The sequence below is a fragment of the Bos javanicus genome, chromosome 2, assembly GCF_032452875.1.
Source record: "Bos javanicus breed banteng chromosome 2, ARS-OSU_banteng_1.0, whole genome shotgun sequence".
NCBI lineage: Eukaryota > Metazoa > Chordata > Mammalia > Artiodactyla > Bovidae > Bos > Bos javanicus.
Window position 1 is genome coordinate 94,166,799 of NC_083869.1, and position 15,717 is coordinate 94,182,515.

The 15,717-nt window shown below is 47.9% G+C and overlaps 1 protein-coding gene across 7 annotated transcripts in view; it reads left to right on the forward strand.

The window, feature by feature from the left end:
* NRP2 (neuropilin 2) overlaps nt 1-15,717 on the forward strand; it is a 119,998-nt gene that overhangs the window by 64,751 nt on the left and 39,530 nt on the right. For all 7 annotated transcript variants that reach the window (XM_061382282.1, XM_061382263.1, XM_061382274.1 and 4 more), the window contains exons 11-12: nt 3,629-3,745; nt 6,614-6,754. In XM_061382282.1, coding sequence (XP_061238266.1) covers nt 3,629-3,745; nt 6,614-6,754 — 258 coding nt within the window. The remainder of the gene's footprint in view (nt 1-3,628; nt 3,746-6,613; nt 6,755-15,717) is intronic.

A 15,717-nucleotide genomic window follows, 5' to 3' on the forward strand; every position in this document is an offset into this window, starting at 1 on the left:
GGATCTCAGCTAAGCCAGAGTCGAGCTTGTGCGCTGCCTGCCAGACGGAGCTGGCGCGCCGCACCAGAGACAGCAGGAGCTGCAGGCAGGACCCGGGCCCCAGGTATCTCCATTTTCCTGTCTGTAAGGTACCTGTCAGCAGCTCACCCAGCAGGGGAAGGTGAAGGATTAATAAGGGCATGTCGGAGAAGTGTTTCTGGCTCCCCAGGAGAAAAATGCTGCCTGTGTGCTGTTACCGTGGCGCCCAGGAGGTGTCCCGTTGAGGCGCGCCGGCCGGGAATCCGGCCGAATTAGCCTTTCTCACCTCCAGATGGAAGGCAGCCCCAGTGAATGCATTTTAGTGGGAAGACACTTTATTCCCCATCATGAAGGAGTGAGGCCAGGTTCCCTGCAGCCCGCTGAGTGCGCCTGACCTGTCCTCTTGCGGCCGCTGAAAACGGCCCTCTGGCAGCGACCCAAGCTGACTGCTTTGGGGCCAGCATCAGAGCATTAGAGGTACAGAGGACCCGAGGGCTGCAAGGCCAGTGACTTTCAAGCATTTCTGACCATCGTCTGCAAATTAAAATAAATTTGTATCACAACCCACTTGACTTACAAGCACGAGTACACTCACACAAGCACACACTACCACATGTGTGCATATGGAATATAGAATATCATTAACTAGCCTGGACTCTAGGGACAGATTGCCAAGTTCAGGTCCAGCCTCTGCCGATCTCGGTTATCTTAGCTGAAGAATGGGGGTGACCGTAGTATATCTACACCCCTCACCGTTGTCATGAGGATTTAATAAAATAATAAAGTACTTAGCCTACTGCCTGGCACCTGATAAACTTGTTCTAATAAGTAAATGTGATTGAAACAAAAGTTCCCAAAGCAGTGCTAACACATGAGTACACTCTGAAATACCATAGTCCCTATTTTTTTTTTCAGAGTCCCTATTTTAAAATCCTAGTCCTGACCCACGAAATTGATCCACAACCTGTTAACAGGGTGACATACAGCTTGAAAAAGATCACCAATCTAGGAGTGGGAAACTGAGTCCCAGGGAGAGGAGCCGCTTGCTAGAGGCCACTCAGCTAGCCAAGAGCTGACTCATCCTTCACTCCTGTCCCCAGTACCCCCGTGCCACACCTCTCCCAGGCTGGCCCTGCTTTAAGACCGACTGAACAACCGCTAATGGACTTTTCCTCTTACTGCCCCTCCCAAGCTGGCCCAGATGACACTGGAGATGGTCAGCAACAGGTTTCTCATTTCAAAGTTCTCCTGGCCATTCTTTGGAAGATCAGAGTAGGACCTCGACACCCTCCACCCAGCCTCCTTCCCTTTGAAGTCTCTGACATCTGGTTTCAATTGCCGGGGAGCATAACATGATGGGCAGTTACCTCTAAGTGTCCAGTACAAACACAGTGGACACGGAGGCCAGCTGTCATCCCCTCACTTTCATTCACACGTCCTGCCCTCTCACTGCCTTGCCCGCCCCCTTGCCACTGGATTTAACATTTTACATCTCTGCCAAAAGCTCACCCACTCTGACGTTTCCTGGAGTCGCTCTCCCAGGCCTCGTGGCTTTCTGCTTTTCACATTTCCATTCATTTCTGCGATTCACCTTTGTTCCCTTCTTCCTTCCCACCCCAAAAGGATAACAGGGAATAGAACGGGCTGGGTTGAGTTGCTGCAGCTAAGGAATTTGACGGGGCTACTTCACCTGTTCGTTTGTTTGTGTTTCCAGTGATTACTTCTTGCCTTGCTGCCCATAGTTGCTTTACAACGGTGTTGGAGATTCTGTGACACAGGGACAAATTTGAACTTACAAATTAGGACGCTTTGGGTTTGTTTGCTATTTACTGTGAGTGAGAGGCAGGCATGGCAAAAGGAAGTATGAAAGGTTATGCTCATAGTATTTAATAGCAGAAAGATGGGAAGTCGACCGTGAAAAAGCTATTCAGCGCGTTTAGTGATTTCCTTCAGCTCCCGGCTTTATTAAATGGTATCCTGAAGGGTGCTGACAAAGATGCCTAATTACATACAGTAGCACAAAAAAACACATATAGAAATGGTAGGAGCCATGCGCAGGCTTTTTGGGGAGTCTTATGGGAGGCCAGCCCTGGGATGAAGACCCCACCTCACAACATGCAGACTTAAACATCAGTTTCCAGCATTCCTTGGGGCCCCACCTAGCACCTGACTCATGCTTTCATTCACTTCATGAAAGGTTGCTGAATGAATGACTGGCAGCAACAGATAAACAAGTGAATGGATGGGTGAATGAATCACCTAGAGCCGAGGGCAGAACTGACTGCCTGCAGCCAGGTTTGCCCAGCCAGGCTTGGTTGCCTGCTCCTCATATTTTGAAATCAGTTACCAACATTTATGACAAGTCTGGCGGTTTTCCCTGGGTTGTTGTTGGTTTTTTGTTTGTTTGTTTGTTTGTTTTTTGCTTCATGTGTGGGAAGAGACATCTTTTTGCAAGATCTGGCCACACTGGCCACCTCCCTACTTGGGGCCATCATGGTGGTGGCCTCCTTTACAACAGGCCTGTGGAGTCCCTCTACTACCTCCCCTGCAGCCCTTTACCCTCCCTGCCCCGCAGTGGGCCATCCCCACCTTACAAAGGTGGTTTGTATCCTAGAAGCATTGTACTTGCCACACCCTGACCTAAAGGCACAGCCCTAAATGCTTTCCACTGAATGGAGTCTGAGTCCCTTTGAGCCCTATTCTTTTCCATTCAGTTTTGTGCAAACAGAAACAGTGTCTGGGGTCCCACCTCCCAATGGCTTGGCTATGACTTCAGCCCTTGTGCTTCTGATGATCCTGTAACAGATGGGCTCCCAGGTCGGGTTAGCTTTGGTTCATAAAAGCACAGTCTGACTCAGAGAAGGTAGAGATGAGAAGGCCTGTTCCGTGTGCCAGCTGGGCCAAGCCAGGGGCACTCCAGTGGCCACACAAGGGTCCATGTGCCGACGTGTCTTCCACAGGATGGAGCTCACTGTGTTAACCCAGACTTTTTTTCAAACCATTCTTGATAGGTGTCGTTCACTACGTGTTTTCACCCGTACTTGTGTCTTTAAGTGATCTTTTTTTTTTTTTAAACATTTCTGGCCATGCCACATGGCATGTGGGATCTTCCCCGACCAGGAATTGAACTCACATTTCCTGCACTGGAAGTGTGGAGTCTTAACCACTGGACCGCTAGGTCCAGTGTCTTAAGCAGGTTCTGTGTCTTAAACAGAACACCCAGGGCATGGTTGAGTCCCGCCTGGGGTCAGTGTCACCCACATTCATTTTGCCTGGGGTGGCCTTTTGTGTTGGCCTCAGACCCTCTGCAGCGGAGTAAACAGGTGGGTTTGTGTTCATCCCTCTGTCATGGCTGTTTCTACAGCTAGGGACCATTCTCCTTAACACAGGTTATGGTTTTGACTTCACCACAGCACACAGAAGTGACTTCATGTGTGTGTGTGTGTGTGTGTGTGTGTGTGTGTGTGTGTCCATCTTGGCTTTCCTTTCTCCTTCCATCTTGAAAGGCCCACCCTTGGAGGAGAGACTTAATATTTGGCATCTTCCTCCTGCTGGGTGTGACACAGGCTGCTGCCTGAAGGATTCACTCCTGTACTTTGCCTCTCTGCAGACTCAAAGCCCACAGTTGAGACACTGGGACCCACCGTGAAGAGCGAAGAGACCACCACCCCGTATCCCACTGATGAGGAGGCCACGGACTGTGGGGAGAACTGCAGCTTTGAGGATGGTGAGGATGGGGTGGTGGTTGTATTTCACTGGGGTGGCATGGATGCCAGCCAGTCACAGTGGAGGCTGGTCCATGGTGGGGGCCAGGAACTGGGGGTCCCTTGGTCAGAGGTCAGGAAGGTGTGATACTTAGGGACTTGGGGCGGTGGCTATTTATAACCTATCTAGAAGGATTCAGATATTGGAAAAATCAGTACACTGGTCATCGGCTGAGATAAGGGTCCATCCAAGGAGAACTCCATTGAGAAGTCTCCTTTCCAAGCCCTCACCTCCTGTCTTTAGAATCCACAACCGTGATGGCTGTGTCCACAGCACAGTCAAAGGGAGATCTGTCTGTCAGCTGGGTGACATGACTTATCTGCATTTCCCTGTGTCTTCACCATCGCTGGTTGAGAAAGCATTACAGTTATGACTCTGAGCGTGCGTTGCATTCTCCACAAGGCGAGTGAGGTCAGGGACAAAGGCAGCAGTACGAAAAGGCACCTCAGTTGTCCCTCAACACTCAGGGCCTCTTCATTTCCCATTGACCTCATCACATGGGAAATCTGTATCATTTTCATTTTCTCTCCTAAGCATATCCAACTCAGATGAAAAAAACAATAGTTGGCAGAGCCCAAGAAGGACATCACATTTTAAATCTTCCTGCTAAGGCCACAGAATATGAGGACATTCCTAACAAACCACAAATTTTGGAACACCTGGCATTTTTGACTAGGATTAAATGCTTGACAGCCTCAATTTACAGTAAATTGCTGATCGTTATTAACTGTTCATTAAGCCAAATGAGGGAAGATTGGTCAAGAGGCTGGGGAAGTGATGGAGACAGAAAAACCTAGCACCCAGTCAGTGGGGAGATGGATGGCAAAGGCTGTGGAACCCATGCCCTTAACCACTTGCCAGTACGAGGAACTGTGCTGATGGGGTAGACGGCTCCCAAAAATGGCTACAAAGAAGAGTGGGAGGAGAGCCAAAAATAAATGCTGAAGTTGTATGACTGCAAAATGATAATTTAATGCATATGCTTTTAGGAATGCGCTTTTGTATATTGCGTGGGCGGGTGGTGGGGGGACACTCTTGGTCAGGGATAGTTGAATTCAGAATTCTGACATTTTAATGAACTTGTTTTTGTTTTATGAAGAGGAGAAAGAGACTTGGAGAATCTTCCAAGACATGTTTGAAAGAGTTTGAGAGCCAAAAGGGGAATGCATTCATTTACTGTGTGGTGTTGGATTAGCAGAGTTAGCTTGGTGGAGGGCAAAAGGAGGGTTTTTATCTAAATGCCAATCCAAAGGAAAATTTAAGAGTTCTGTTGCAAATCAGAAGTTTAATATAATTGTCCCGTTTATAGTGTGGTTTGTCTCATTTGGGGTTTCTTTAGTGGTTCCTCCCTTCTCTCTTTTTTTTTTTTTTTAGCAAAAGATTTCTTTGTGGAATTGGGTTCCTGAGATACAGTATGCATATAAACATTCGGGAGGAATTATGCTATATTGAATTACTCCATATTTTTGAATGGAAAAATAGAAATTTAGAAGTTGTCAGGAGAAGGGAATGGTGAGGGCGAAGGGCTGACTTTTCCAAGCCACAGGTTGATGCTGCAATAATAGATTCCGTGTGTTTGTTCTCATGCTGACTTTGGCCAAGGATGGGCAAATATTAAATATTCTTTCTTGGGAAGGGAAAGAGACGAGCAGGACCCAGTGGCAATCTGCCGTGTGCCCCCAGGCCAGCAGGGCCCTCCCCTCAGAGGTGAGCCCTCCTGGCCCCCAGGGTGGGAGCAGCTTGTTGCCATCAGTCTGTTGTTCCCTTTCGACTTCCTAACCTGCATTCTAGGTCTTCCCCACGGAAATTCCTCTCTGGGAAGCCTGAGAAGGGAAGTGAAAAGGCCAAAGACCCCACTTCCTCCCAGCTCCCAGCATTGAGCAGCATTTTTCCGCTGTCTCCGCAGCCAAGAGTCCTAATTTGGGTTTCCATTTCCTCTCTTCACTGCCCCCCCAACCCCCACTTCATCACATGTTTGGCACCAGCTCAGACTGGATTTTTAGAGCTAAGTGGAACCTCAAAAGAAACTCTTGGGTTCAGTCTATTCACTTAGAGGTGAACAGCCCTGCAGATGGAGACAAGCCATTGTGTGGTCTCTTCTTAGATTTCTATTCTCTGCTGCCCCTGGAATCCTGGCCTTGGGGCACTCCGAGCCATGTGAAATTATTCTTCCTCCTGATTGGCGCTGAGCTGGGTGGCAGGCTGGTCTGCCCCCACCCCCCTCGTTTTTGCCCTTAACATGCCAAGTTGCCCTCCTGGCAGCACCTCCCCCTGGGGATTCTGAACTGACTGGTCCTCTGAAATGAGAGACCTGGCACAGGGAGGTGAAGGGGAGCAAACAAGCCCTCCTTGTTTCGGAGGTCACTTTCTCCTCCCCAGCCAGCACCCCCTGCATTTTGAATTCCAGCCTCTGTGGATGCCAACGGGCTGCCCATCACTGCTGACAGCCAGGTTGGCAGGATCCCGCCTTCCACCAAGGCACTGGGGAGACATTCTTCTCTGGCATTTAGGGAACAGCGATTTTCACATTTGTCTGCTCTCCAAGGTGGACAGAAGAGGCTGATTAGAGCCTGCAGCCATTTGGTGGCCTCATTTATAATTGCTGACTATGGGAACCACTGGCAGACTTGGCTTTCATGCCTGGGAAGGATGAGACCAAAGGCTGACCCGAAAGCCAGCCATCGCCAAGATGGGTTCAATGAATAAGCAAAGGGAGCCATTGCTTTCTCTGTTCTCCCCTTAGGCTCTGCCAGCGGTTTAAATAGCACCACTGTGGCTGTTCTCCGAACCCATTTCATTTGCCTTGTTTTGGGTTTTGTTTTCCTTTCAGACAAAGATTTGCAGCTCCCTTCAGGATTCAATTGCAACTTTGATTTCCCGGAGGAGCCCTGTGGTTGGATGTACGATCACGCCAAGTGGCTCAGGAGCACCTGGGCCAGCAGTTCCAGTCCTGATGACCGGACGTTTCCAGGTAAGCCAGCCACGAGTGATGAGCTGAGAGAGGACTTCCCTGGTGGCTTAGTGGTAAAGAATCCACCTGCAATGCAGGAGACACGGATTGGATTCCTGGGTTGAGAAGATCCACTGGAGGGGAGGGCATGGCAGCTCACTCCAGTATTCTTGCCTGGAGAACCACATGGACAGAGGAGCCTGGTGGGCTATAGTCCACCAGGAGGGGTGGCAGAGTGTGACACGACTGAAGTGACTTAACACACGTGCAAGACCAGCCTGCACCATGTTTTTCAGCTCTAGATTCCCTGGCGAGCTTCCTAGTAACTTCCCACCATGGAGCAGTCCTCTGCTCTTTGCCCACAAACCACGGAGTCTTTGCTGACAACGTCACCCGACGGCATAGCTGTTTGGTGGTTCCTGGCCCTCTCTCGTGATTACAGTGCAGCCTGGAAGCTGGGAGGGAGTGGGAGACGCTAAGGTAAAAGAAGAAGAAAGAGCAGTTGGGAGTTCCTAGAAGAGGGATGGGGTAGTGTCCCTTTGTTCCCGTAGTCAGCTCACCACCACCAGCACAGAGCCTGTGGTCAGCTCCATGGTGGGTATTGTTCCTAAAATGGCTCATTGGGAAACTCCTGACCCAAACTCCTTGACTGCTACTTCTGGGAAGGTATCATCACTTCTGTCGAAAACCAAGTCAAGGGCATGAACCACTTGGCCTCTCAAAGAGCATCGCTGCCAGTCTTTGGAATATTAGGAAGCCACCCACTTGGTCTCGAAGCCTCTCCTGACACTGCTGACAGAGTTGTTGTTGTTCAGTTGCTAAGTCGTGTCTGACTCTTTGCAACCCCATGGATTGCAGCACACCAGGCTCCTTATCCTCCACCGTCTCCCGGAGTTTGCTCAAATTTATGCCCATTGAGTTGGTGAGGCGCTCTAATCATCTCATCCTCTGCCGCTCCCTTCTCCTTTCGCCTTCAATCTTTCCCAGCATCAGGGTCTTTTCCAGTGAGTCAGCTCTTTGAATCAGGTGGCCAAAGTGTAGAGAGGGGTTGTCTTTAGCCCTTCTAAGCAGGTAGAGACAAGAGTTATCCACACTCTGTACGTGCCAGGCTTTTATAGCAGTGTTCCAGTAAGGTTTAACCACCAGGATTTTTTTTTCCTAAATCTGCTTTGTAATGCTTGCCACTCTGTGGTGTAAATCCCCCACTGTGGTTGAACGCAAGCTACCAACATGACATCATCAGAGGCGGAGTGGAGAAGTCAGTAACACAGCCTCAGTTTTTTCCATCACGCAGATACAATAGATATAAATAACTTCAGAATCATGTGTACTGGTAAGATGTATTAAAATAATTAGGAAGTATTGCACTTTGAGAATTTATTTCCTTTTGTTTTTTAATATACTTAATTTCTGGGTAACTTTATATAGTTCCATTGGTAATAATGCTTGTGTTTCAACAGCTGGCTTACAAAATTCCAGAAAATTCCACAATCAGCTCTCTCAAGCCAGTACATAGTAGACGTTGCTCCAGCACATCACAAGTTAGCTTTCAATGCTCCTGGACCTAGGCCCCCAAAAGAGTCTGAGAGGAAAGAGGTTAATTCTAGAAATTAGTAGATCATATGTTGCCGGCCTAGAGAACGAAAGGGGGAGAACATCCCCTTGTGCAGAGTCTCCCAGAGTGACTCTGCTGCCCCTCACCCCCAGGCCTGGCCGTGTCCCCCCCTCCCCAGGGTGGCAGTCAAACAGATGCAGGGAGAGCACCACAGGCCGCCTCCTGACTCGGCCTGCACTTGTTTTCCCGGAGGGTCACGGCGTCTGCTCTGGAGAAAAACATTTTCATATTTCAAGTGTTTATCTCTTCAGCATTTGAGTGCTCAGAGAGATTAATATCTGAAGATCACCACCGCCCTGGGCAACGGGGGAGAACACTTACCCTCGTCCCAGCCTTAATCATCCTCCCCCCGCCCTCGTTCACTGCAATAATGTTTAATTAATATAATGAGCCTCCTGCACGTTGGAAAAAAATACTTATTTTTATAACCCAGCCTGGATTTTTCATTTCATTTCCTCTCCTTTGAGACTTGGCCCAATTAATTGGTTGTTTTTCCCAACCCCCACTTTCTATACAAACGTAAAGGAGATTTGCAGGGTGTGTGTCTGTGTGTGTGCACATTTATAGGTGTGTACTTGTGCATTGTGTGTATGTTTGTGCATGTGTTTCTTTCTCAAAGTATTTGTGATTGTGTCTGTATGTGCATATGTTAGGTTTTTATGTGTCGATTTTATGTGTTTGTAAATATGGATATGCATGTGTTTGGTTTGTGTGTATGTGCAAATGTGTGCATATGTGTGTGTCTGTATGTTTGTGCTTGAGTGTGTTTGTGGTTTATATGCATGTGTGTGTGTGGTGTGTATATAAGGGGATGGCTTGGCAAAGGTGCTTTGCATGAAGGGGTGTAGATGATAGAGCAGGGGGAGATTTACTGAATCTCATTCAGCATCCATCCTCAGGCTCTTTCTAACAATTCCACTTTCTCCCTTGCACTCTTCTGAGCAGATTTTCTCTAGGAAGGCCTGAGGTCAGCCCCGTCCAGGCTGACCTGGAGGTCCAGGTTCCAAGGCTGGCAATTTGCAAATGACACTTTGGGAAGAGCTTAAGTTACTCTGTTTGACAAGGTTCCTCTCTGCCCGCTCCTCACCCTGCCCTGGCCCTCACCTGATGCCCCATTGGTCGGCCCTAGCTATTGGCTGGGGATCCTCATCCTTGCTCTCATTCCGCTTGATTCATTACACCCTGTGGTTTGGGAGGGCTTTTCAGAGCAATCTCGAAGAGTGGGCAGCAGTCCAACCTTGGCTGGCTAGATAGGGACAGAAAGAAAATTAGGGCCATGAGGAACTGCTAGATCTAATGTTGTTTCTCCCTTAAGAAACTGAGAAAGAAAATAACAGTTTTCCTCTTCCAGAGGAATCCCTGAGGTTTGCAAAAGCAGCCCTTAGACGCTGCCTCCAGAAAACCGAATCAGAGCCCATCTGTCCATCCTCCAATGATTTAAAGAATCACTTGCTGTACTTCCCACTGTCCTTCTCCTTGCAAAACATGACGCTGGATTCTAAGCAGGAGAGGATAGAAAGCCTTTTCTGTTCAGGGTGGTCCTTTTTTCTTCTTCTTCTATTTCTTCAAAAAAAAAAAAAAAAACTGGGGCCCCGAGGGGAGCAGTTGGGAGAAAGGAAACAGCTGTGCTGTTAGGGGCAGGGCAGATGCTGACGGGTTCAAAATCACGGGACCTTCTAAGTCAAGCCTGAAAGCCACTGTGTCACCCACACTTCACCCCTCCACAAAGAGGAGACCGCACCACTCTCTAAGTCGGCCATATGTTTTATCTCCTTGTTGGATAGGTAAACAAAAGTAACTACACTTAAGAAAGGAGGTGTCTCCATCAAGTGCAGAGGGAGAAGGCAGGAAAGAAAAAAGGAAATAGCCATGTTGAAATATCAGAACAGGCTATTTGATTAGAACTGTCTGTGGAAGCGACTTACATTCCTTAGATGTTTTCGGATTTCGTTCTTTTCTCTTGTTTTGTTTTCTTTTCCTTTTAAGTAAGCAATTAGTTCGGTTCTTCTGGCTAGTGGAAAGAGTTGCTTAAGGCTGACAAGACACCCTCTGGTTTTATTCCACTGTTTTTGTTTTTCAAGATAGTCTTTCAAGATACTCAGAATTTCTTTTTTTAGCTCTTCGCTTGTGACTTAGAAGCCTGGAGTATGTTCATAGTAGCCCCTGGGGACACTGTTGCGAATTCCTGGAGTGGGTTGCTGTGCCCTCCTCCAGGGGATCTTCCCGACCCAGGGACTGAACCCACATCTCTTTTGTCTCCTGCATTGGCTAGGTGGGTTCTTTTCCACTAGTGCCAGCTGGGAAGCCCTCTCCGAGAAGGCACTTTGCCTTTGCCCCGTACCTGCAGTGACACTGGAAACGTCTCCCCTAGTGGGAGCCAGTGTATCTCCAGCAGGCATTCTCAGGCACTGATCAGAAACAGAATTTAGGTGCAGTTCTGAGGATGATCAGATTCAGCTCAGCAAGGAACAAGGCCAAGAGATGCTGTGGTGAACCTGTGTGTCTAGACCTGCCCTGCTTCATATGGTAGCCACCAGCCACCTATGGCTAATTTAATCAGAATTAAATACAGATAAAACTTCAGTTCCTCCATCATACCAGCCACATTTTAAGGGCTCAGTACCCACTCTATGTGGGGTGGTGCAGATGGCGAACACGCCAGTCATCACAGGATGCTGTCTTGGTCAGTGCTGCTGAAGCGCCTTTTGACATGAACACAAGAATAACTTCCAGGGTCCGTGCTGCTGCTGGTGGTCCTTGGTTTGGTGTAAATCAAGGGGCAGATAATTAGGGAAATGTGTCTTCTCTTTGGTCCCTTCATGGGAGTGTTCAGTGCCTGGTACTTGTGTTACTGTATCATTCTACCTAAGTGAGTAACACAGTAAAGTCAGCAAGTAACACAGACAGTATCGGAACTATCCCATTCAATCAAAAAGAGTGAATACTAAGTAATAGCAATTATAGTAATAAAAACTGTTTTATTATTATTGTCTTCAGGAATGAGACAAGGCTAGCTACAAAGGGTGCTATGCCAGGGCAGCCTCAGCATCTTCGAGTGTGTGGTCACCCTACATATGTGCTCTGTGATACGTTTGTTGACCTGATGAAGTATGACTTCAATATTACTTCATTTCAGTAACTTGGAGTCATGGAAGTAATGTAAAGAAAACAGGCAAAAGCTATTGGGACTAGTTTGCCTTTCTCAGAGGACAGAGTTCTGGCTACCTAGCATTTGCACGTTTATTAGATTGAGAGGCCAGAACCTTTACTCTGGATTCAAAACCAAGTGAGAGGAAGTCAAGAATACAATGTTCTAAAAAAAAAAAAAAAAGAATACAATGTTCTGAAATACTCAGATTTTACAGATGGGGGCTCTTCCATCAGGTGTAGGGCTGTTGTAATGCACATTGGGCTGCTGGATAAACTCCGGGAGCGTGGAGGGCCAGGACTGCGATTCCCTGTGGGACATGCACAAAGGAGGATTGAGTGTAGCTGGGGATGGTCAGTAGATGGTCACAAAGGGATCAGTGAAAGAGATGAGTCACTTGCTTACAATGGGCTTCGTTTTGGGTGGTGAGCTAGCAGTGACTCTTTGAATTAAAAAGCAACTCTCTGAACTCAAAAGACCTTCCTCATAGGTGGGGCCGATGGCAGCAAACAGTCCAGACACGGAATTGCCATTAGCTTGAATTACCTTCAGGAAGCAGTTTCTGTGACTCGGCTGGGGCACAGCCACTTCAGATATGGAGCCAGGAACTTCTCAGGCTGAGACCAGGCTAGATTAAAGACCAGGAGCAGCTGGGCTAAAAGAAAGCCATATTTAAGGAATAACATCAACTGGAAAAAGAAAGTATGGTGGCCCTTCTTCATGGAAAGTAGGGAGGAAAATACCTCTGACTCTGTAGAATCACAGCAGTAGAGAGGAGAAACTATTTTTCCTTATCTTCTGCAAGTCATGATTGGTTGAGTGTGTAGACTGACAGTGAAGGGACAGTGTGATAAAGAATGTCTCAATTGCAAACCTTCGTAAAAGCTGACATACAAAAAAAATCAGCTCCAGATAGACTTTTATGCAAAACCCAAGCCTGAAACCTCAAATGTCCACAAACTGGTCAATTGTAAACCTTGAGAACATTCTGTGGAGTTCATCCAAAGTCAATGTTTCCCTTAACCAGTTGTTAATTTGAGGACCTTAGCAGACATAGGCTGACCTTGGAGGCCAGCTGAGGGGCTGACTCACGTTTTAAGCATGACCTATATGAAGAGACTCCATCTCCTGCAGCACTAAATAGTCTTTCAGATGGCTGTTCTAGCAGGAGGGCAAGATGCTAGCCAGGAGATGTGTGTGTTGGACAGATGGTGTGTTTGGCTTTGCGATAGCCAGGGGGATAGACTGGTGATTTATTTCAGGGTTTGGTAAGGTGTCGGCGCCATTGATCCCGTTGCGGTTGGGCCAGGAACATTCACGTGATCACCCAGCACTTAGGCAGCTGAAGCCAGATGTGGTTGTAAATCGCCAGGTGAAATGTCAAGAGACCCTTCCTAGAGACAGCATCAGGTTAAGATGCCTGAGCAACCTTGTCCTCCACACTTCCTCTCTGCCCTTTTGAACTCCTGTTATTCATTCCCTTGTGATTGTTTTCTCTGTGTCATGGGCAACAACAGATGTTTTGAGTCAGGGACCTAGCAGAATGCTTCCCAAGTATGTCAGGTCCAGAAGGAGAGGGATTGTATCTCTGGGACATTTTCGTTTCATTCTCTTTCTGCAGCTGAATGTATTTCCTCTACATTGTTTCTTGTTGGAAACCATCCATTGGCGACATCACTACCATCAAACTACAAAAAAAAAAAAAAGAAGAAGACAACCTCTAGCAGGGAGACCTGGTTCTTAACCAGTCACTTGTCATGTTTTGGGACCTCTTAACCATCCAAAGGGCTTTTCCCCTAAAGTCCAAGCAAATCAGTAAAGTGGCCCACCCATTCAAGGCCAACCCTTGCTCTATCAAGCCATCAACAGTCACTGTCTGCTAAAACTTCCTCTGTGTTTGGCAGTGGCAGGCCATAATGTTCCAGAAGAGCAGACTCCATTGACACTGCATGTGCTTCACTCACAGCAGAGACAGGGATGCTGGGACTTAAAGGAGCTGCAGCACTGAACTGAGCAAAGTACGCATCTAAAGAGGCCAGGGTTACATTTCCTGAGGAAGCGAAGACCAGGGTTGTAATTCTTCAGGAGTGAACTTATTTCTTAGTCAGAGGACAGAAATTGGCTGTACTTCACGGGGGAATAGAAGGATGACATGTGTCTAAATGACAGTGGGAAAACTTAAAACTGAATTTAAGACGTTTCTGACAGTTAGGGCTGTGCTACCCCCGGCCCCCCCCCCCTCAAAAAAAACCAAAAAACACATTGCCAGCATGGCTTTTGGAAACTCCTGCTTTGGAGAATTTAAAGGAAAGCTGTGCTAGGGATGTTTTCAGTGTGGTTCCTCTGAACAGCAGGGCTGGCCCCTTCTAAATGGTCTTTTGGGGCCCCACTCTCATTCCAGAATGATGTATTCTTTTGTCTACTGTGCTGCTGCTGCTGCTAAGGCACTTCAGTCATGTCCGACTCTGTGCGACCCCATAGACGGCAGCCCACCAGGCTCCCCCATCCCTGGGATTCTCCAGGCAAGAACACTGGAGTGGGTTGCCATTTCCTTCACCAATGCATGAAAGTAAAAAGTGAAAGTGAAGTCGCTCAGTCGTGTCCGACTCTTAGCAACCCCATGGCCTGCAAGGCTGCAGGCTCCTCCAGGCTCCTGGCTCCAGGAGCTCCTACTACCAGGCTCCTCCATCCATGGGATTTTCCAGTCGAGAGTACTGGAGTGGGGTGCCATTGCCTTCTCTGCTGTCTACTGTAGATTGACCCAAAAGACATGTGGTCAGCAATGCCTAGTGTATAGCATGGGGCTGGCCCATTTCTGGGGTTAGGACATATCTGGGAACCATCTTATTCCAGAGAACATCTTTACTGTCCTTGAGCCAAACCTTACTTCCTTTGAGTCTCTGATTGGTCTTCCCAGGTTATTGGGGCTCTTTGGACCCTTTTTCTTTCTAAAAGAAGCAAAAAAGCCAGCAAAGCTGAAGTTCCAATACTTTGGCCACCTGATGCAAAAAGCCGACTCATTGGAAAAGACCCTTACTGGGAAAGATTGAAGGCAGGAGGGCAAGGGGGCGACAGAGGATGAGATGGCTGGATGGCATCACTGACTCAATGGACATGAGCTTAAGCAAACTCCAGAAGATGGTGAAGGACAGGGAAGCCTGGCCTGCTGCAGTCCATGGGGTTGCAAAGAGTCAGACATGACTTAGTGGCTGAACAATAACAGGAGGCAGAGTGTTCAGGGATGGTAGTTGAAATAAAGATCATAGCTTTTATGGAGCTTCTACTGTGCCCCTGTTCCTATGCAAAGCACTTTAAAAGGCTCTTTCCATTTCCTCCTCCTCCCAGCCCTATGCAATATTGCTATTATCGTATCCCTTTCACAGATGGGAAGACTGAGCCTTTAAAAGATTAGCAAACATTAGGATGCCAGCCCCCATGAGAGGTGAGGCTCTGGTGATTTTACTCGGTCCAATGAGGGTTCAGATCCTACTTCCATCCCTCTCTAGGAGTGGTCTGGGACACACTTTTCAATTCTCTGAGTCTCTGTTTCCTTTTTGGTAAAAATGGAAAACATTATACTTATTTCACAGGAAGATTACGGAAGGCGATGAAGCCCCCAGCGTGATGTCTGGCACCTCAAGGTGCTCAACTCACATCAGTTCTCTTGCCCCTGCTCTTCCTCTCCCCCTCTCTGGGCTTCTCTTGACCAAAGTCATTCCTTCATGATGTCCTGCTTCTAATCAGTCCCTCTCAGTGACAGGCGGGGACGTTTTGCAGCTCAGCGTCCTTCTGACTGATGTCTCCTGCTAATTCCTTAAATTTACATATCATCTTTCTTCCCTCGAGCTCATAGCACTTAACAGACAAGTGGGGCACAAGTGATTTCACTAAGTGAAATTCAGAGGCCTGCTTGTCTAGAGATTCTGCAAACTAGTGGATTAGCTCGGATGTCAGCGCTGAGTTATGATCCTTCAGCTGCTCGTGCTTAGCACGCCACCAGCATTAACTCCCTGGTCTTCCAGTGGCCCTTTAAATCATGCACAGTGCTTATCATCTTATTGTGAGAGAGAGAGAGAAGAGAGGAAAAGTGGGAGGGGAGGGGGCCAGTTCAGGTCCCCAGGAGAGGCAGTCTGTGACACCTTTGGCCTCACGGTGCCTGAAGTTTTAGCAACAGGATGGGTAAATAAAGCAGACCCAGAGAAAAGCCAGCCAGCCTGGCTT